Source organism: Zosterops lateralis, assembly GCF_965231275.1.
Source record: "Zosterops lateralis genome assembly, chromosome: 3".
In the NCBI taxonomy this organism is placed as follows: domain Eukaryota; kingdom Metazoa; phylum Chordata; class Aves; order Passeriformes; family Zosteropidae; genus Zosterops; species Zosterops lateralis.
In genome coordinates, this window is record NC_139764.1 from 59627589 (window position 1) to 59651521 (window position 23933).

Genomic DNA, 23933 nt, shown 5'->3' on the forward strand with positions numbered 1-23933 from the left:
ACAAAAATTCTTAAAGAGTTTGCATGCTTTGACATACCAATTATTCTATAGCTAGCAGTTATTCTCAAGAAAGGATGTTTTTATCTAGATTCAGCTATTTGGTTTTATTCAGTTTCAGCTATTTAGAGAAATGCTTTATTGAGTTTACAAATAAGGACTCTCAATATTCTATTTCCATTTCCCTTTCCATAGCATAAATCATCTGGCCTAGGCATGTCATTACAACTACAGTTTACGTGATGCAACATGACAGTTAAGATGTACTGTGGTAATTTGAGTGCTTTCAGTGTTATTGTAGTATCAAAAATTTATATGGTTCAGTTATTAAGGCAAATTGCTTCATTCATACAGCGATATCTGACAGTAACCACAAAGGACCTCCAAATTACACTGGAAAAATATCTTCCACATTCAAATAATGTGTGCATACTCCTACCATTATTTCGCTCACTGACTAGACGCGAGATGAAATTCTGTCAGTAAAAGTATCAGTTCATATTTCAGGGTAAGTTCACCAGACATGCAATAGTATAAAAGAAACTCCCCCTTGCCCAGCTAAGTGAGCCTGACTCTCTTTAACAATTTATAGGCCATGAACAGGATGCCCAATTCTTCGGAATGATGCTATTTAGTTTCAGTGTGCTCACTTACCTTCTGTCATGTTGATTTTCAGCCAACAGGAAGAAATAAATAAATAAGAGGTTGACTAGCCTGAAGAGACTGCAGAGGAAAATGGGCCCAAATACATCAGCGTCAGCATTTTTGATAAGTTTTAGCATAATCAGAGTTACAGGAAATGGAAAGCTGTTAAGCTTTCTTCACATTTACGACTCATTCAGTTTTCAATTCTACTCTCTGGGAAAAAAAAAAAAGATTTTCATGGAAGTATTTTGGATTTGGTATTTAACCTGTGGGGTGTGAATGTGTGTACATGCATGCATGCTTAGATACATGCAGACTTAAATACATGCATTAGAGCTGTCACAAAGCTCACAACTCTGCCCTGAGTTTCAGGGCAGAGAGCTCCCCACACACAAGTTTCCTGACAAACATTAAAGCTTTGCAGCACACCCCCACAACATCTGATACACAACCTGCATCTCTGGAAAGCAGATGAGGGAACTGGTTTTCAAAGTAGAGGACAAGGTGGGAAGAGAACAGGCCAAGCTGAACCACACACCAGCTAGTTCATTCAAAAAACAATGCTGTGAACTAGCTGGATTTCTCTAACACCTGACAACAGGAGAACAAGGAGGGATCAAGGTTAAAGATACTTAGTTAATTTTGTCTACCTAACTTTTTGCCTCGCAAGATACTCCACACAGGTGATTCTTTTCTGCTTGCATTTTTGCCAGCCAAACAGCTAACCAATTTTTTCCTCCCTCAGTTCCACCCCCCTTCAAAGCTTTACCTTTTTTCTCAATAAATCAAATTAGTGCTTAGACAAGTACCACCTGTACTTACTTTGTTGCCCAAATAAGAACTGGGTGCGCTCCAATAGTAGATCTGCGGCAGTACTTTTTGTGCAGCCACGTTGGTGATGCTAAGCTGCTGATGCCCTTTAAATCTCCTTTGCGTGGGGATAACTCTGATGAGACCTGGTAAGTCAGTCAGATACCAACCGTTCATGTCTTCTATCTAAAATGACAGGAAAATAAATAAATAATTAAACCCCCACATTACAATAAGAATCAGGACACTGATCATTTTGATAGTCGCGGCCTCTCATTCTTCCATTTTTTAAAAAACTGATTAAATTTAATAGCAGTGTGGGTACCAAGAAAAACACAAAGTAACAACAGCAATATTGTATATGACTGGGAATTATAACGTCTCAGTTTGAAATAACTGCAAGTATTTGCATTCTGTGCTTCATGGTCCAGAGGAAGAAGGAAATTCCATCATACAGACATATGTGCAAGAATATCTACAAATATTTTGCAAGTTTTCAATAAATAATATCAGTCACAGATTGTACATAAGACGAGCTGACAAATGGATATACATTTTCTGATTGTAATTTATAATATTTTTCAGTTCTAAACCTTACAACTTACAAGGCCAAGTATACTTTTTATACTTTAATACCTTTCTGGTGCTGGAAAGCACCAGTACTTGAATTTCTAAAATCCCATAACTAGAAATGAAACATCAGAGAAGAACACACATCTTTGTTAATGCAAAGATGGCTTCTGGAGCCTAGATACAAGCAGAACAATAAATGAGCTCAGCCATGGAATGGAAAACTTCCCAGTTGCTGGCATGTAAATGAGAGCATTACACATATCTTACTTGCAGACTTCTAGTATAATGATATGGCCAAAATCAAGGTCTAGTAGGTCTGGAACCCATCTCCCAGACTCAATCTACAGGCATGAATATATAGCAAACATTCATTTCAGTGGCATCAGTGCCTAAGCTTTGAGAACTAGCTTACAGTTTAGAGTATATTTGCAGGCTAAAGACATTTTTCTAAAGTAGCAATAAGAACAGTGGGTTCATCTCCCTCTCACATCCTTTCCTAGGAATGCTGCATACAAAAGAAATGCATTCAAAATGCTCCCTGCAAGGCATTTCTTTTTCTTATTTAAGCTGTGCGTTGTACACTTAGTGTTTCCAAATTCTCAATTACTTCAGGTCTAGAAATTTAATAATTACCCAGAAAAGAGGCTGCCTATGGATATGGTGCACTTAACGCAGGAGTGGTTATGTATGCACATTCCAGGACTGTGTTATGCATATGGCTTCATTTTTTATTGTTATAGCTTCTTTTGTGCTTTTCACTGTTCTAATTGCACTATTTCAGAACTTTCTTACAAAGAAGAGAGACAAAGCTTACAAGCATTTTCTTCTGGATAAATGAAAAATATAATAAAATTGTATAGATTTTATTAATAGCTCCAGTTGAAAGGGACCCATAAGGAACAAGCATGATTTTATAATAAGAAAAAAACTAGTGACAATGGTTAGTGACAACACAAAAACCACAAAGCAATGACATGTACTGGTATGGTATGATTTTTCTTACATTTCTGTAGGTAAAGGGAGAGTGTCTGCAGATGTTTGTTTTCCCAGAACAGAAACATTCCTCACAGCCTTCAGGATTATTTTGCTGAAGATTGAAGAAACCTGGTTTGCAGCGGTCACAGTTTTCTCCTTCAACATGTTCCTGGAAAGACACATTAGAGTATTACTTCAGTTGTCATAGATGAGAATTAGAGATCACTGGCTTTTTATTCTTCAGGAGAACTCTAAAGACAGTTATAGGAAAGACTTCCTTATTTGTGAATGTTAGAAGCAAATCCTTTACACAGTAAAAGGTGCTAGGTGGCTGCATGTAAATAATATGACAAAGAATTTACATTGAAAGAGTTGTCATTTTTCATCTCTATGAATGGACATTCTTAATTTCAGGTAATAATCTAATTTAGATCCTTTACACTTGAGAGTCTTGGAGGGGAAGGAAGTATGGCACAATGTTACAACCTCAGCAAATATAGTATGCAGGTAGGGCTGACAAAATCCACGCACATCCAGCTGATGCAAACTACAGGTATGTGGCAGTAGTTATACTTATCACTCAGAGTATCAGTTTTTCAGAGATCTGTCATTAATAGCTGAATTCAGGATAAATACAAGTGCTAAACAGGCTGCACTACTTCTTTCCATAACTGCATGTGTTTGCCAGTCATGTAGCCAGGTTGGAAAACTCTTCACCTGCAGGAAGACAGGCACTAAATATACATGAGCTATTCTAAACTTAGCATTTTGTAATTATATTTTTCCTAAAAAGCTTATGTTCATTAAATCCTACTAACTTACACTATAAATCAATTTGTCCTATAGGCAAAATTAAAGCTAGGTTTTCTACATGGAGTGTGTGTGGTAGGAGGCTCATTATATAGTGCTGGCTTAGTAATCCAGTATTTTCCCCCACAGAGCTCAGAAAATTATTCCCCTCTCAGAGGTATTATGCAGTCTCTTTAACCCTGGAGACAAAGCTCTGTGGAATGCACACAGGCCTGAACTGTTGGCTCTGCATCAGCAGAGAACAAATACATTATAAAAACCCTGCCTACATTGTGTAGTCTAGGATAGCTCAAAATACACAGCTCTGAAGTAAAGTCACTGAAAGCCATTTGATAGCCTCCTGGTTAAGAACCTGGCAGAAAGAACCTGGCAGAAAGAGGGCAAAGCAGGTGGAGGTATGGGGAGAAAGGATAGCACACATGAATTAAAAGAAAATAGAGACAGTGTGCAGGAGGGGGCAACGACGTGCAAAAAAGGAGATACAATGAAAATGTAATAATGTTTTCACCACTCATTATACAGTAACAATATGTGTAGCAAAGTATCTTTGCTCTGTCTCTACTGCTGCGCTCTATACTCCTCTTCAATAATATCATACAGATGATTAAACAAACTACAAATATCTTTAATAAAACTCTAGGTTATAAGTTAATTACATTTAACTTCAACATCTCACTAATGTCAAGACTGGAATTTTTACACTTTCAGCAGAAATCTTGGGATTAATCAATGCACATTAACACCACGGGTATGTCAAAATCAACTGGTTACTCATGCTTCATACAACAATAATGGGGGCAACATCTGGGCACAGAGACACTCTCACCCATTATTTAAGAAACAACAATTATGAACATTGGTCCCAAAAGTTTCATACCATCTTGATGTGCTTAGTGTGTGCAGGGTGGGAAGAGGAAAATAAAGAGAGCTGCAAACCAAACATGTTTAAATGCAGAGTTGCCTACTCTGCAGTCACAAACGTCATCCGTGAGAAAAACCTGTAGAATTCCATTAAGCAGGCAGCAAATTCAGTGAATAATAGATAAATAAAACTCAGAGTTGGAACAGAGATCTAACCTATCTCTCAGCAAATAAAACAATGTTTCTGCAAGCCTCTGTATTTCTCAATACTTTTCAGTGCAGTAGTAAGCTATCCAAAGATGACACTTTGACCACATACTTTCATAAAGTTGCAGTAATTAGTGAAAAAAGGAATTTATAATTTCTCCCGTCCTCTCTGTATTTTAATTCATGCTAGTTAATGTGGTAAAGAGAACAACCTAATGTCCATTTTGTTGCATTTTGCTGCTTACAGTGAGGACTGCCTTTCAGAGATTTCCTTTACAAGAAAACTATCTTTAGCAAATTTACAGATCATCATAAGTAATTGAAAAATGTGATTAAAAGAAGGGAAGCATTTTCCTAAGAACTGCTATTAACCAGACATCCCACTTTATTCTTCATGTGGAGCATAACTAATCTGATGATTTCAGTGTCCCTTTGACCATATTCTGCTTTGATTTAAATTTGCAGATTGCTAGTACAGTTAAATGTGTATGTATCTGTATATCAGCTATCTACAAAAGGTATAATTTTTCTCCCACAAGCACTTAAAAAGGGATTGGTGGAGCACAAAGAAGACAAAAGATGAACACTGAGGGAAGAGTGCATATAATGAGAACTCTCTGGGATAGGAACAGTTATTTCTATTCCTTATTTGTTAATTTTGGTCTGCATGTACTAACGCAGGTCAGTTTGACTTTACATGAATAGCACTGTAAGAATCATTAAGCAGCATTTATCTGGTATTTAGCATAATACATCTTCATCAAAGCTCCATTCCAAGCCAGAACACAGCAAAATCACTCTCTTATGATCTTCTACACTTGATGGCTAAGTAATTAGAAATGTGATATAGATGATTATATTTCTGACAGAGAGCATGTGGCTGTTACATAAAGTGAGGATAAGGTTAATTCTCTGAGTACATTTCAGTGCTATTCAGCTGTCAAACCAGAGCTTTGTGTGTGTCTGCAGCATGAGATGGAAGCATTTTTTGTACATTCATGTATTTAAGAACGTCATGTAAGTACTTTTAAATTCTCATTTGTGACTGATTCTGTTAACAAAATTTTGGAAGGGAATTCCCACAAGTACACTACAGAAAAATTGATCCACAGTACAGTGAGTTGTCTTTTGGGCATATTCATGGTCACTTACTAGACTGTGACTTAGAAAGCACAACCATTTCTAAAGCCTTTCTGATAGCTAGGTATTTTATAAGTTGATGCATGTGCTTTAAAACATTTTTCATTTCAATATAATATCAAGATATAGTTTGAGGGAGATACCCTATGGCACACAGAGAAAAACCCTCTTAAATTTTCTTCCCAGAAATTAAGAAATTCATCCTCCAGAAAGGATAGATTTTGTTTTTAAACATGTTAAAGATTTCTAAACAACCATCCCAAGGCAGGAAAGAATGTAATATATCCCTAGTGACTGTTCCTAAAAGGCAACTTTGTTTTAATAGATCATCAGTTCACTTCATTTTCACTTTTTGAAATCACATTTACAGGTTAGATTTAGAATCCTGCAATACTGTAAACATATAGTTTCTGAGTAGATGAGGATGGGGCTTGAAACAAACGATTCACAGGCTTTGTAAGGACAGATTTCACAGATTTCTAAGGACTTGTATGACTGGCAGCAGGCTTCTAGGTAAGTATGTTGATTGCAGTGAGTTCTGAGATGACATTGAGATGAATCCGTGTAGGATTTTGTAGGATTAAGAACAAGTGTTCTGTGAGAAGTGGCTACTATAGATACTAATACAGCTAGGTAGAACAGTATACTCTGGCATAATAAAGGAGCATTAATGCAATCTTTCAGTATCATTAGTATCTTTCTATGGCTCAGAAGAATTTGACATCCATACCTTGCAGATGCAGGGACCTATGCAGGGGTCATCATTTTCACTGCCCTCAAGGGAGCAGTTGCAGGGCAGGCACTCAGGATATCCTGTATAACCCAAGGCACATTGATTGCAGCTTTCTCCTGCATAGCCAATCTTGCAATGACAGAAACCAGGCAACAAATCTATGGGAAGAGGGGAAAACCATGAGATATACTTAATTTGTCATTATTATTGTCAGATACATGTGTTAGAGTGCTCAAAGCAACACCTTTGGTAGGTTTAACATAAGGGGGTGTTCACACCACCATCTATAACTCAGAGCCATCTGAGAGAGGCTAGAATAAACACTAAGAATATGGCAAGCATACAGTGATTTGAATTCTGAGTTTCCAGAAATCTGTATATTAGAAATCTTGAAAATTGAAACATATCCCTAATTCTTTGCATCTAACAGTTCCTTAAAACCTTCTCTTCCATTAGTTCATCTAAAGGCCTTTAAACATGTTTTTACTTTCAGAATCCATAAGGCTCCCTAGCAGGGAATTTCACATTTAGCCTTGTATAGTGTGAAAGAAAACAATGATGTGTTTTAAATCTCTATTTATTGTTATTTAATTATCATATCACAGAAAAGAGCAAGTAACCATTCAGTTTATCCATTCCATCTTGTGATTTCAATATACATCTATCACATCCTACCTAATACTTTTAATTCATATCCCATAAACTCCTCAATATCTCTACACAGAAACTGCCTGGTATGGCCAAAAACCTCTGTTGTCCTTCTCTGCACTGTTTCCAGTTCTAATAAATTATTTAAAGAGGGAGTGCATAGTGTAGATCGATTTGATTGGTTTTTCTGATAATTTTTTTCAGTTAGTTTTTTTTTTTTTTTTTTAAACAGTAGTATTTCCTAAGGCCCCATAGATGTTTTTGACTACTACCAAGACAGAACTGAGTTGACAGACCTGAGGCACAGTCAGAGCTGTTTCACAATGGATAGTACCTAATTCAGAAATCACTGTAATCTCTGTACAAGTAGAACTACTTTTCTCGGTGTTCTACTTCTCCTGTAATTGCTACAAAAATTCATCATTTATTTTACTACCCAGCCACTGACTATCTTGAGATCCTTCTGAACATTTTGCAGTTCTTTCATTTTTCTATGCTGAAAGATTTTGTACTTGTTAACTTTGTCACCTTCCTACTCATCCCTTCTCCGGGTTAAATAGGAATATTTTCAACAGTTCATATTGATCATCACTGTGAAAATGGTCCATTTATTCTTTTAATCAAGTACTAAACCATGAAAGAACCTTTTCTCCTTATTCTATTGCACTTTCTTTTGTGGATTTTGGTAAAAGATCTAGTCAAAACCTTTTGAAAATCAAAATACGATATTAATCAAATGAGCTTTTGTTCACATATTCATTTAATCCTTCAAACAGATTCATAAGGCAGACTGTCCTCTACATAAAACCCCTAGTTTTGAGTTTTGCCCATTTTTGCCACATTTCAGAAATGGTATAAATCCTTTATTGTAGTTCTAGTGATTTCCATGGAATGAAAACCAGACCCTCTGATTCTAGTTTCCTGGAACACCCTGTCTTTTTTTTGGATAAACAGTGTCTATTTAACATTAATATCTATTTTAAAAAGCACCATAAGCTATATTTAATGCCTCAAGCAACTGAATTTTCAACTCCTCAACTCATCCTGAAGACATGGATAAATATGCTATATACCTGACAAATTTTGATTCTGCATTTATCAGCTTGCTGTAAACCTGACACTTCTGTTTGAGGCTGTTCCTTTGACTTGTCCCCATGAATGAAGACTCACAAGTGTGAAATTCCTTGAATTATTCTACTCACTGTTAAAAAGAATTAATATAGCTTTTCTGCTGTGTCCTTTTCTTTCTTGAGATGTCCATTTATAACTTGTTACACCTAAACCATATTTAACTCCTACTTGCATTTGAATCTCTTAACAGTCTGTTTGGTTCTGAATTATCTGAAAAAGTACCCCTTAGCAACATCTAAGTATTTAGCAAATTATTCTTTAAAATATGTGTATTTATTATAATTTGTCACAGTTTGTATTCTTTTCTATTATCCTCAGTTAGGAATAACTTCTGATTTTCAGTGAGCTTCTTTCCGTTGTTTAAATAGATGTATCTCTTTTTTTGTTAGCTTAATTGAATTGCTTGAATAATTTTGAACCAGAGAAATGCATCTTCTCTGAATGTCTAGTATGCAGTCTATAAACCCTAAGCTTGCCATTAGAAGTCTTGGATTGTTCATTTTTATTTTCATTTTATAGATTTCCTTGTTTTGATTAAGTTGTTTTTCAGGGAGACTTTCTCATTCCTACCAAATTCAGAATGTTGAATTTGACTGCCTTTCAGGAGGAGAGTTTTAAAACAGTCCCTCATGCATAAACCCAGAGGTGTTTCTCCTCTTCATGGCTTCTCTAACTAGCTATTTGAAGAAGCAGCCACCTACAGGAGTTTTAAATTATATTATCTGTTAATCTCTACAGAGGTGAAATTCAATCTGTCTACTCTAACCTCGAAGCCTCTTTGATCTCCTGTAGCACATCATACTCACTGTCACCTTCTTGATCTGTCCTAATTATATACTGAATTTCAGTGCATGAAATTTCTGTTACTTACTATCTCAAAGTGATGTGCTCCATGGGTTTTTGATGCCTTTGGCTCAGCTGATTCTCAAATTTCTGAGTTATTCTCCTCTCAAACAGCTACCAGCAAGGCCCCAGAGCACAGCAGGACACAAGATCTTGTAATCTGGGTCAATGCATCCTAACTGGACAATCTAGAACAGAGAAATTTCTGTTCCTTCCAGATGAAAATATCTATACTCCAGGGTTAGGCAGTAAAAGATATAGGCAAGTCTACTCTTTAGAAATGAGCCCACCTCATTTGAAAGCTTCAGGAACTCATATCTCACAAATCAAGTCTCAGCAAGCACAAATTCAATTACATGTCTCAGTATGGAGCTCCCAAATACCCATTCAAATCTATAGTCTCTCCACCATTGCCCAGTCCATCCATTTTTTTTAGCTTCCCAACAAGAACCATCCCTTCTCCTGCTCTTCCTTTCTATGCAGTTATTGAAAACTCTACTGTCACCAGCCCAGCTCTCCCCATCCTTATACAGGACAGAGAGGTACAGATAACCTCAGCACACCATCTATCAAGAGACCTCGCAATCCACATGAGAGGGAGGAAGGCAGGAGACTGCTACCTGTCATACATTCTTCCACCTCTCACACCTGTTGATGCAGTTAGTCTGTGTACTTGATTAGGCTCCATGCCTTCTTTCATTACAGCCCTTGTGAGACCTCAGCTCTCCCTGAGTTACACAGCATGTAAATTCCTCTCAGTGTACTGCTGGTTATTTTTGATGAGGCTGCTGTAGTGCATATGTAATGTACATTATCTCAACAGTCTAAATACATTTCAATTTCGGATAGGTGTTTCAGGTCTGTCTCTTGTTTTTGCTGTAATTAACTGATATTTCAGAAGAAGGACATCTTTTGCTTTTGGTCTATGGCTTCACAGGTCTTGTTTGAATGGGACTTTATTTGATGAAGCTATTTTCTCCCTGCATAATATCAGTCTCTGTCTTTCAGCATACAGAGGCTTTGAAAATGCACCCTAGAGGATGAGTCATCTGGAAATATGAGTTTTACCAGTTAGTTTTTCCTGGCCTAGCAGTCTTTCAAAACTGCACAAAAATAAATGCATGCAGAATTATGAACCAGACCCTTAAAAAACCTGGAATCCTAGGAACGGCCTATTGTCATTTTCACTCCTGTGCAACAGCATTTTAATTTCCAAAATAATTTCATGGAGGTCAGTGGGACTGCTTGCTGAACAAAGGAGTACAAAGCCTGAATAAAGATTGAGATGTCTGGATTTTACTTATCCTAAATTGTCTGAGGGCTTCTTCAGCAAAAATAAACATTTGTCATTGGGATTATATTGTACATAAAGAGGCAATAGGGGAAAAAAAGATAACATGCCCTGAAGATTGAGTCACAAAACTCTGCCAGGTTCCAAATCTGTCAGTTCTTGCAGGCTTGAGAGTCAAGTAAAATTGGTATTTGTTAAAGTCTAGTCATTAGAACTTGAAACCAGAGAAAATGAAACTCATGGAGAAAGCCTTAATTACTGGAGTACCGAGTAGTTTTAAATGGTTGGATCTTTGCTTCTGTATGGAAAACTGAAATATAAGCAATGGTCAAGCTTAGTTGATATTAGGATGAATTGAACACTGATGGAAAAGCTCAGTTTTAGAATTACTGCCTTTCAGTTACAAAACCTAGAGGCATCTTCATCAGTTTATTTTATGATTGATCCTAAGTTTCTCTTTTTTATATTTCTCACTAACATATGATATAGGATTGCTGTGAAAGAACATTTAAAAAGCATTCTTGAAGATTCAAACCCAAAAATATACTTTACAAGCAATAATAATGTTTGATTTTAGACTATTGACTGAGGCATGAGGGCAAAGATATCAAACTGGAAATTTTGAAAAAGACATAAAATACAACAATACTTCTTTCTTTCCTGAAACAATGAATGCTATATCATAAAGCAGCTTCTCTATGCCCTTCTCTTATCTAGCAAAACCTGATTATGACTACAGGATACAGTCATTTAAGTCCTCTTGATGCATTTTATCAATGCACCAGTTATTATAGTATTTGCTACAATTTTCCATTTTAATTGCTGCTTACCTACTGTATTCAAGAATGGAGAATGTACAGCCTCCAGGTTTATTTTACTTGAGAACTGTTCACAGTGACTCTATATCCCTAGTGATGTTCCTTACTATCATATTTCCATTTTAGTTTGATGTCTTCTATTCTCTCAAAGCATTTACTTAGCGCACATTTAAAAAGCATATTCCCACCCTACACCAAGCAAACAATTTATCCTCATGCAACTAGCCAGTGACTCTTAAGATGTATTTCATCTTAAGAGTGTTCATTCTGGTTCACTGGTGAGCAGATAGATTCCTTCAGACAGATCATGCTTTCCAACCTTTCCTTTATGAACACTCACCAGTGCTTCAAACCCAACTGCTGCCCCGGGTGAGCAGTACACAGTAAAGGAATTCTATCAGTGTACTGAATACAAATGTGAGAGGGGAAAAAAAGGGAAGAAGTGATCAGCTTTAAGGATAGTTTTATGCTAAAAATTATATCCTGACTCACTCTTGATTCTAAAACAACCTCTTCTGTTACCACAGAAATCTTTTGTTAAAAGAAATATTAGAGAGGCTTTTCCTTTCAACAACATTATTGTGCCTTTTTTTTTCATTGAATAAAGTGTTACAGTCACAAATATGTGACTGGTTCAAGAACTATAAACACAATGAGCAAGAAGTAAACAGTGTTCCCAACGTGTTGGAACCTTACTTAGTACAAGTTAAAAAGAAAAAAAAAAAAAAGACAAATCAACAGTAAGAACAAAGAGCAAAGAGCAAGTCCATCGTAGGTAGAATAGCTGTGATGCCCAGATATATGTCGACCTGGCTTATTTTTGCTGTTGCAGTCTTAAAACAGACAAATAATAAGATAGATATCAAAATTATCCTCTGGACACTATCCAGACAGTGTAAAGTGTCTACTTCTCACTAGACTTCCAAGACTGGGCAGGACACAGACAACTGGCCCCAAGAACAAAGGCATGGACTACTTTGGCAAGAGAATTCCATACATAATGGCAGTTATCTAAACAACGATTGTGCTAGTCACATATGAGAATAAATAAACACACAAAATAACCTCTACAGTAAATAACTGGGAAACAGAAGGCATCAATGACTTTAGAAAGGAACAAAAGAAAAAAAAATTCTTTATGTGTTGTGAATAGCAGATTTAACAGAGATTAAGAATACTCTAACATGCTCAAAAGCAACAGGCCTCCAACCAATTGAAGAAGCATAAGTGAAGTTTCAGGAAGATAAGGAGAAGCTGGTTACAGTCAAGACAGAAAAAGATGAGAGATTTCATTTTGTGAAGAGAACAAAAGAATTCTGGTTCTCAGGACTGGAGAAACTAGAGTATTCAACAGCTTCATTGAATGCCTGGGGCCAGATGTGCAATAAAATAAAAGGAAGAAGAGCAGAAAAAAATAATCCAAGATGTTATCTTCAATGTGTTAGCATGACATGTTTTTTGATTTTCTAGAAAGACACAGTTAATGATCCAAATGGGAGCTTAATTCACTTCCTAGAGATATTCAGAAATGAGACAAGAGAAGAATTTGCCAGGAAGAAGCAAATCAGAGCACTAAAAAGGCAAAAAGAGACATAGCAAGGTGTCAAAGCACAGTACCACCTTCTTAGATTCAGAAAGTGTAAGCATATTTAGAAAGCAATTATGAGATGGTTTAGATCTGCTGAATGCTCAGAGGCATAAGATATTTTGAGAGCTCCTAAGGACACCATTACTGACAAACAAGATGGAAAAATGTCCTTTTGCTTTCCTCTTCTTGTGAAAGAGGTGCTGTCAGCCTGTTAAGCGCTGATCAGCTGCCAGGCCCAGGAGGATGACCCACAGCAGGGGCCAGAAAAGGGGGTGTGAAAAGAGAGACCACTGCAGTGACAGCAGTGAGAGACATGCAAGTGGGACATCAACATTTTTTTTGAATTAATCATTCCCCATCCCAACATCACACTCTGAGAGGTTCCTTTGTTGCATTGTCTGTCATCTGCAATCTGTTTAAGTTTCACCCACAGTTTGGTACAGGCATTGGAGAGTCTTGCTCCGTTTTTGCCAGCTTTGGGATTCATCCTCCCTTCTGCTCGTACTGTCTCTGATATCACTCTATGTGATACTCTGCACTGGATATCCGTGTCCAGGTGCTGGCAGCAGGGAGGGGGCTGCAAGAGCAGCCTCTGTGAGGAAAAGGATGGAGCTGCTCATTGCCAGACACAGCCAGCTCCAAACAGGGTACACAGTTAAGCCCCTCAGGCAGCCAGGTCAGGGAATAAAGAAGGAAAGGAGTGGAAGGAGAAGCTCCAGGTCCAGCACCTCTGCAGCCCCTGGAGGAAACCAGGCTGGAGCACATATCCACACTGCAGCCCATGAAGGAAATGTTGGATATTTCTTGAAGGAACTACATCTCACAGAAAACTGCTGGTAGAGAAATTTTTGTTTGTGAAGGATGATGTAGGCCCATGGGAAGCATCCACACTGGAGCTGGGGAGAAGTGTGAGGAGGAAGGAGTGTCAGAAAGGAACTGTTCTGACCACTGCTATGACTCCTGCTTGCCGCTACCCTGCACCACTTGCGGCAGTAGGGGAAGAGATAGAGGAGGAGTCTGGAATGAAGAAGCAATGTTGACTCTGGGGGAAAAAAAAGAAAATGGTGGAAGAGGTGTATTTTTAATATTTGTCTTTGCCTATCACTACCTGAAACTATTTAAATTGGCAATAACTTAAGATAACTTCCCCCAAGTAAAGTCTGCTTTACCAAGGATGATTTCACTTTAGCCCATGAGCTGCTTCATCTTCTGTTCTGCCCCTGTTCTGCTGAGAAGGGCAGTGAGAGAGTGTCTGGGTGGGCAGCTTCAGTGGCCAAGGTCAACCCACCAGAGATACCACTGGGAGAGTAAATCAGTATTTTATTGAGCTGATGCAATCAGTACATGGGCCCTGTTTTCTGTATCTCTGCCATGTTGCTTTTATGTTCTACCGATCACTATTTTAAAGGATTGTTACATAGATTGTAATTAGCCCAATTACAACCAACCTTGAGTTTTGTTATCTTCCTACAGTATTTTCGGATGTTTTACAATGAAAGAACCAAAAATAGGGAAAGTCATTGTTTCCAAAGCCCAATGAACAGTTCAATGTCTACGTAAAGACAGCTTTTATAGGGCTATGGTAAACATCTTGTAATCCTACATAAATAACACAAAAAGCAAATAAATACCTTTCAAGAATTATTTTTAGATTTAAAATGGAAATATGCTTAGATAGGAAAAGACTGTAACATGATTTAACATGGTTGTTGCAAGAGTTTAAATCTCCGTGGTAAGAGAAGAAAGTTCTTTAATGCCAAAGAATTACCAAAAAAACCTCAAAAAAAAAAAAAAAAAAAAAAAAAAAACAAAAAAAACCAAAAACAAAAAGAAAAGCAGTTGGATTACTGTTTGCATAAGTAAAATTTAAAAAAGAACCACAACAAACCAAAACCAAAACTTTTGGGTTTTTTTCTTGTTTAAGATACCAAAAATGTTATTCAGTGTTTATTTGACCATTGCTGAACTTCATTTTTAACATCCTTATATTTGAGGGATCTTACCTCCTTCCGCATGTTTCTCATCCTTGACACAAGTATCATTTAAAGACCCATTTGGATCGCAGGAACACAGCTGGCATGGATCTGGGTTATCTGGCAATACCTAAAAAATAAAGATGTTAGAAGAACAAAAACCCTTACCTTCAATAATTGGAAACTTTCATTTATGTCTTAAATAAAAAGTAGGAGAGAATGACTTCTGTGTAGGTGGCTTACACTTTAACAAGATAGCTGATAAACTTAGTCCATGCAGACTACAACAAGAAGAAAAGTTCTCAAATTGCACCAGAGATTGGATATTATGAAAATTTTCTTCATGAAAAGGCTTGTCTAACATGGAAATGGACTGCCCCCAAAAGTGGTGGAGTCACCCTCCCTGGAGGCATTTAAAAGGTCTGTAAATGTGGCACTCAAGGACATTGTTTAGTGGTAGACTTGCCAGTGTTAGGTAAAAGGTTGGACTCAACCTTTGAGATCCTTCCCAACATAAATGATTCTAGGTTCTGTGACTCTATTAAAGTTACATTTGGGATTTTTATTTAGAAATAGGTAGTGACGTAGATGCAAATATAGATTCAACTAAAAAAATACCAGGTGTAGAGATTGTAACAGAACCTTATATAATTAAAATCAACAAACATAATGAAGTAGATTTAAAGCATTTATTACCTAAAGTAATATTGACAAGATCAGTTGTTCTGGTGAACATGATTCAAAATACTAACTAATGTTAGTCAGTCAGTAAGAGAGCAAAAGGGTAAGTGAAGAAAACTGAACATTAAACAATGGAACAATTTCCTTTTGCTCTTGAGAAATTACCTCAACCAAACTTAAACCTCCGTCTAATATCACACTAGGAATATAAATTAGAAGTTCTGCATGAACCAGACACATACACATACTATGGATATACTATACAAACACATACATATATATCAAATCCCATTTAGCTGCATGATAACTTAAAACAGAAGAAAAAAATCAAGTAAGTGCCCTGCTGCTGAAGAAATCATTTCTCAATACTCCTTTTCTCAAGTTGTAAGGCTGAATCTAGTCTATCAGGGAAAATGTAATTACTGCTATTTGCTGATGTTTTCTCTTTGAGGATTGAACACCAATCAGACTAAAGACCATTATTTATCCAACTGAAAATATATAGATGAAATACAAGCAATTCAAGCTCACACTAATAGTGTAGCTGTCTAAAGCACAGGAATGACCTATATTGACAATACAACCTAATATAAGATTCATCTTTTGACAGCTTCCACTTAGATGAAAATACAGTCTTATATGATGGAACACAAAAAGCAATTTCCCCTGCACCGAAATTTAAAGACATTCATGGAACACTATGGAATTTCAGTGGTTATTAATTCTACATTGCATTTAAAAAAATAGAAATTACAGTCTCTCTTTCGTCAATATCAAATACAGCAATATTTCTTTGAACTTTGATAACAAAACTTGAAATTCATTACTGAAGCAAAAGTTCTGTTTACAGGACCACATCCTCTTTTAAATTAAATTGAAATACTAGCTGGAGGCCCTTGACCTCAAGTGCATTTCTTCATAGCAACACAATTCACTTTCCTATTTCCCCGAGTTAACTTTATACATTTCCAGCTGTGAAAAGCAACTGCTGCACTGTCAGATTTGGAAGTTAACATTCACAAAATGGCAGTCCAAACTCTTTTTAGTAATGTAAGTTGCTGCCCTGCTGAAGGGATGGTTTGAACACCGAGCTTTGCAGAGCAGGGCGGCGGGAGCAGGTGCCTACTTACCCCTTTTGGCCTGAAGTAGCCGTCCAGGCAGGTCTCGCAGTTTATGCCACTGGTGTTGCCTGAGCAATTGACACACACTCCGCCCCCAAGGTACTCCCCGTGGATATTCAAACTCTGATTTCTGTCGGCCACATCCTGATCGTAGTAGCACTCCTCCGTCTTCCCATGACAGTTGCATGCTAAATGAGAAGGAAAGCGTTAGCCAATACTTTCCCACTGTTACTGAGGTATTAAAAAAAGCCATTTAATATTTTATCATTGGATCTGTGTATATTGTAAAAGCATATCCAAACATTCATTTACTCCATTTGTGAAAGGCAATGTGGTCCCATTACAAACAGTGCCTGAAATTCTGTATGTTGTATTTTTTTCTCCTCAATATTTTGTCTCGGGGAGTACAGAAGTTGACAGACACAGTCTAATTATGATGTTCCTGGTTTGTTTTAGCTTGTTTGATTTTTTTTTCCTGTTTAAATTGATAGCTGAGAAACCTTTTGGTGGTTGCATACACATATGGTTCATGAAAGGGTCATCTAAATTAAAATACAAGAGGAATCCTAAGGAAAACAAATAACAAGCATGATGGTGTGAGTAAATTAATGTAATTCAAAAAAAGGCTGAAAGACGTCCTAAAACCATCTTATTTGCACATATGCATATAAGAAATGCAGCAGAACAAAAGGATTCCCAATCTTAAATCTTCTTTTGAAATTTATATGTGAAATCTAGACTTCAGGTCCAAATACAGGAAAGATAATCTAATAATCTGTTACAGTGAAAACGAGGTAGCTCACTGTCCCTTTCCCTGTGGTATTAAAACTTTAATTTCATCATAAAGAGAAATTCAAAGCTTGTCAATATTGTGGGAAAGCGTTCCCCTTACATCTGAACCAGATTCCAGGGAACTGTTTCCACCAAGACAGTACAACAGTACACTGAGAGCTGAACAGGGTGAAAGTGTCTCTTTAATGTTAAACATGAAATTAAATGAACCCTGCTTTCATTCCATAATACCTTCCCAGTGCAGATACAGTCTCAACTAAAATAAATACCTCTGTGACCAAAGTTTATGGGACACAAATAAGCAATGGCTACTCTAAATATGGGCATATCTGTTCCTTTTTATTTATTTTTAATCACTCATGATAAAATTTTAGCTGAAATCCTAAAAATGAATAAACAGTGTAATGGAGCATTAGATTTTATTATGTTCAGAAATATAAGTGGTATGTGACCTTTGGAAATAAGATGTTAAAGTTCAATTATAACTGCCCTTACTACAATAAATCTGAAAATTAAATTCCCACCCTGTGAGAAACTGGTATTTCAAAGTATGTTTTCATTCCATGTTGGAAAACTAGATATGTTGTATTTTCCGCAAAAAAAAAATTCACTCGGCTTGCATTTTGATTACACAAAAATATTTTGTTTCAGCAAAGATTAATATTATAACATAAAAAAGTGCCATTTATACAGAAATCACACCAGTAAAGCTTCATATAATGAAAAACCTCTAAAGAGATTTTTTTTTTTAACTTATGGGGATATAGCCCTGTTGTTTTATCAAACAAAACCATCATGATTATAAAAACTACACAAGAAGACTTTTTTAATATCTCATTCCCCAAATATCACCATGTTACAATAAAATACTCTGAGTTCAATAAAACCACAACTCTACACGTAATTTTTCTAAGTCTTTTGAGTCAGTCTAATTAAGTGAATAACATCACGTCAAATGTTATTCATAAACCAATTTGGTTAGAAACCAAATTAACTGCAAAATCACGTAGGACCCAATTTCACTTTTCCAGTAGCAGTTGCAATAAATTTTCTCTTCTGTACTGCTTTCAACTTACGTTCACATTCATGCTTATGCAGGAGAGTGCCAGCATGCCAAGGCTTTTGATGGAAACCAGGACAACACTGATCACATGTCTCTCCACATGTGTTGTGCTCACACTGACAGACGGATTTCTAATTTAAAAGAAAAACAAATATTTACACAATGTGATGATTTGAAGAATCTGTCCATGTACATATTATGCATTCCAGTTCAAATTATTAAAACATTAAGAATGGCTCTACTCTCTAATTCCTTTGTTTATTCATTTACATATCCTGCATTCACCAAGTGTGTTTGAATTCTATAGTTCTATTTGAAGAAAACAGCCATGAAGCAAAGGGAGATAGTTGGCCAGATAATCGAAGGAGAATCTATGAATGCAGGAGAATTTCATTCCAACTGGATAAAGAAAGGAGGATGGGAAAGTTCCCCAACAAAACAAATAAGCCAAGGTACAGGTAGCCCTTGGAGAGAAGAAAACTGATCTGACCCCTGAAGGAGTGAGCCATTCTCCACTCTTCCCTTCAATGCATCAATTCTGCTGCTGCAGAATGAAATCAATTGTAGCTGATCCAATACAAATTGCCTTTTTTATATACTTTGGTATTATTTTTTGACTGGATAAGTCAACTTATTGTGTAGCCTTCCAATTGTGTAACTAATTCTGTGAGAGGGATAGCAGAAGTGTTAAAAGTAATAATAGATGAGCACAAGTCCAGCTTTCAGTCACCTTACAGTTCCCCGCAAGACCACCTTAATCCCAGCATGAAAATATTACTGTAAGGAACATCCAAACTCCCTGAGCCACAGAGGCAGCTTGAAAAAGGTAAAAAACCTGCAGTTTGGAAAAATGAGGAGTAAAAATTGCCTTCCCAATAGTTATTTAGTAATGGGGATTCTCTGTGGTCCTTGTGAGGTGATACAAGGTCAAACCACCAAGCCAGAGAAACTCCATGGCTCACAGGACAAAGCATAAATCTTGCAAAACAAGGCTAGCTCAAGGACTGCTTCAGAAAAGCATGGCAGTAAGTTCCAGCAAGTTTATTCCTTGGGATAAAGAGGGAAATATTCTTTCTGCTAACAAGTACAGTCATAATGTTTATAAGCCTATTTTGGCATGCCTAAATCTAAAGAATATCCCTGGAGAGCTTAAACCTCCAAATCTCTTCTGGCTTGAGCTGTTTCACTTACACTATTTTTTGTACTGGTCAGACAACAAATACTCATTTGACATCCTGCAAAACACTTGTCAAAATGGCTTTATTTTATCTAGTAGCCAAATTGTCTGAAATATGTATTAATCTCAGTAGCAGCACTTATTTTCTAAGCCAGGCCTGATTCTAACAGAGACAATGCTGCAGTTTCATCACTAAGGGCATCTGAAACAATAGTTCAACATTTGCTGTACATATCATTACAGAAAATTCTCAGAAGGGTCAAACCAAGGAGTTTGCCCAATTTTTACAAGGATCCATAGAAATTGCTTAGAAGTCTAAATATATTCTCTGTAAGATTTTGTAATTTCTTTAAATGATTTCTTACATGATGGCATACATACAAATAAGATTTTCAGTTAAGTCCTATAAAGCTCCTACTGAAGTGAATAGTACATGCAGAGATCCCACAGTGTGGCATGTAATATTAGTAAATAGGAAATTCAGTATTAGTGATAATGGATGCATACTGCTGGACAATCAGTAACAAATTATATTTCTATATTAATTACATTGGTTATGTTTTGATTGTATTTGTTATGTGCAAATAAAGAGAATTACAATTTGAAAGATATTATAAACAGCTCATGATTTTCTAGATTATCTTAACTGATCATTCAATTGATACTTCCTACACAGCCAATGCACCATTCTAGAGCCATCATGTGTTTTCAAGCATCAATTAAATATTTGACAGTAATTTAGGAAACATCTTGATTAATGTCAAGAAGGAAAAAAAAGACTGACTGTTAGTGGTCATTTCTACAGCTACATAGTGTAACCCAGATTTCTGTTTTTCCTAGGAAACTTCCAATATGAATTATCTGAAACCTATTCTTTCAGAGGAAAGCCTCTGCTGACACTGTATGAATGTTTATTATTCTGGCTGCTAGCACTGTTTCATTCTGGCATTGCTTCTGACTGTTCTTCCAGGTGAAAAACAGACATAAATTCACAGAACTCTGAAGAACATCAGTATCAGGGATTTTTTTCTCATGTTCCACCCTATAAATAAGGCACATTAAAAAAAAAAAAAAAAAAATACATACATTGGTCATTGGATCCAGTGGACAAGCCTTCGCATGGCCTGAACATATACACATGCCTCCAACGGAGATGTCTTTTATAGAATAGTAATACTGTAAGACAAAACAGAAATTGAATTGCTAAGTGGATTCTAAAATGCAGGTGCCAAACTGCAGAATTCATTTCTTGTGACAAAACTGTCAGGTCCTGTTTTATTTCTTTTTTGATCAAATACAAATACAGCAGGCAGTGTAATCCAAGCCGTGTCTTGATCAACAGATTCAGGCTGAGTGAAAGAAAGGGTGTAAATTGGCACAGTTCCATTTGTTTGAAGTCACAAAAGCCATGTCAATTTATACATAGCATACAAAAACATGAGAATAGGAAAAGGTATATGCACACTGGATAATGAAAAGTCAAATGCTGTAGAATTTATTCTCTTCAGAAAATATGAAAAAGGAAAAGGCATGATGATGGGAAGAGGAGAAAAGCTAGGAAAAAACCTATGAAACATCTTTGTTGACCTTAGCTGGGTCTAATTTGGGCATTCACTGAACTGTGGAAAGAAGAATTGTTTTTTATTATTGGCCTTTTGAATGATCATGAAATAGTCTTTATTACTGAGATTTAAGTATTTTTGACCTGTTTGTCTGCCATTTGACCATTTCTCTTTTTTTCTTTGGCATGGATTAGGAGACCTAAACATAAAGAAGGATAGAAAGATATCTATAATCTTATATTACAAAGCCTGTGAAAAGTGAATCTCATTCATTGTCTTTTGTTTCGGCAAAAGTCCTGCTACATACTCACAGCTGACTAATCAAACAAAACATATGCTATTTGAAATTTTGCTATTACAGTATTCAACCTCTTTATCAGATCATGAATAAATATATCAAACAAAATGAGAACTCTTGTCACTCCTAGTTAACTTTCCAGAAAAAAGAAAGTGTATAATTTGTAGCTACCCTTTGTTTCCTGACACGGGTGGCAAGATTTAGTTGCTCCTTGATCCTTTGAGGACAGCTTCATGGAGAGATGCCACACAGAAGTTACAGTTCATTGTTGGTTTGAGAAATCACTGTATTGTCCTGCAGTCAGTTTTCATGAGTTTAGAATAATTTTCAATTGCTAATTCAACTTTGTATTTCTATTCACTTAGAATCAGATTATTAAATGTCCACTTTTACATAAGAACAGTATTCATGATTAGTGAGATTGCACTAACTGCACTCAACTCAAAAGGATTCTGGGTTTGTAAGTCAAAACAAAATGGCTTGTTGCAAACTCTCTATTTAGACAAGGAAATGGAAACCAGAAATGGGGAACAGAAGAAGCAAAATTTCTTAGCACTTATCCATCACTGACAAATGATATTAACTAAAGTTAAGAATAATGATACGCCCCCCTTCATAACAGGACTTCTTTTTGTTTTGAAAAGCTTAGGTTACTACTATAATATGATGACCAACAGGAAGACTAGGTGAGAAAAAAACTAACAAACAAACATAGAAAATTATATATCTCCCAAAACAGAATTCTTAGTAGAAAAATCAGAGGAAAACAAGAATGACACATTTGATCAGCAGGACAACAGGGAAATATGGCTTAGAAAGGAAGTGAATATTGCAGAAAGAAGAGACAGGGGTGTGTACACACAATGCACAGTGGAGAAGACCAGAGTAGGGGTACGGTGTGAGCAGAACTCAAAATGTTTACTGCTACCCTCAATCATATGAAAATGCCAGAACTGTTGCATTCAGGCCCTGCTATTACTTATAGTACAATTAGAAATTCTACTCAAAGGGAATGTTCAAGGAATTTTAAAGGGAGCAAAGGATTGAATAAAAGAGGCAAGAATTACTAACAGCAAACATTTGCCAAATACCTATATCCAAATATTTGTAGCCAAAGGAGCTGGGCGTTTATGTTAATAACACCATTAAGAAGAAAATGTTAAATTGTTAATTCTGTTCTAGAGAAGATAACAAAATAGAATGCACAGGGATTTCTCCAACACCAGGATTTTGGAAGATAACAACAGGTACTCATCATCTCCCAAAATTTCCTATGACAAACAAAGGCAGGTAGAAAAATTAAAATTGTAAGAGAATATCTACACGTGTCTCTCTACTGCCTTGCCAGAACTTACCCTCCTTGTAACAATGGGATCAATTTCAGCTGGATCTTTGTGTGCAAACATCATTAAATCAGCATTTAGTGTCCGTATCCTCTGGAATCTCAGGCGAATAAATCGAGCAGAGGTGAACTCCAGTAACTCACGTGATGGATCATCAGCACTAGGTCGTCCATTAATTAGAGAAGTGTGAATCTGAAGAATTATTAAAGCAGTAAGGGATTACATTACATCAGTGTTGTCATGATTAGGCCAACAAATATCATTACAGGCATTGTGTCAAGCATTTGTACATACAGAATAACTTCTTTCCTTAAAAAGTAGATTTCCCCCAAAATATTCCATGTGTCCACAGACCTCAGCTATGAAGAGTCTTTATAATAAGAACATTTAGAGCAAAGCAAAGTCATAAGCTACAAAAAGACTGCAGGACAAACTGCTTATGTGTACCCAGGCCCTAAGACAGTATCCATGCTGCAGGCAATTCACTTCTCCTCCTCTAGTCTGAAAATAGGTGATCATACAACCAAATGAGCTCAGAAATTTTGAGTTAAGGGAATGTATACTTGGAATGGGATTCAGAATTCAACAGAGGTCAGTTTGCACCTCTTAGAGCATCAAAAGGCTTTTGAACTTCTGAAATACTGGAAACTACAACAGCTAGATGAGACAAACTCAGAATTCATAAGCACGTCTCCTTTCCCACTGCCTCTTTACACATCTTCTCCTTTGAATCTTGTTCTCAGCAAGGTGAAACAATTTCCTGGTTGCAACTGTTTTCACCTGGTCCCTGAGGAAAGTGTTTATCACTTCTGAGAACTTTGTTTAGCATTTGTTTTTCCAAAGACACTACCAT

The 23933-nt window shown here is 36.5% G+C and overlaps 1 protein-coding gene across 2 annotated transcripts in view; it reads right to left on the bottom strand.

Moving 5' to 3' along the window:
- LAMA2 (laminin subunit alpha 2) overlaps window positions 1–23933 on the bottom strand; it is a 267187-nt gene that overhangs the window by 204111 nt on the left and 39143 nt on the right. For both annotated transcript variants that reach the window (XM_083855998.1, XM_083855999.1), the window contains exons 4-11: window positions 23093–23272; window positions 20964–21053; window positions 18714–18831; window positions 16855–17033; window positions 15074–15173; window positions 6749–6909; window positions 3029–3169; window positions 1461–1638 (exon numbers count right to left, since the gene is read on the bottom strand). In XM_083855998.1, coding sequence (XP_083712124.1) covers window positions 1461–1638; window positions 3029–3169; window positions 6749–6909; window positions 15074–15173; window positions 16855–17033; window positions 18714–18831; window positions 20964–21053; window positions 23093–23272 — 1147 coding nt within the window. The remainder of the gene's footprint in view (window positions 1–1460; window positions 1639–3028; window positions 3170–6748; window positions 6910–15073; window positions 15174–16854; window positions 17034–18713; window positions 18832–20963; window positions 21054–23092; window positions 23273–23933) is intronic.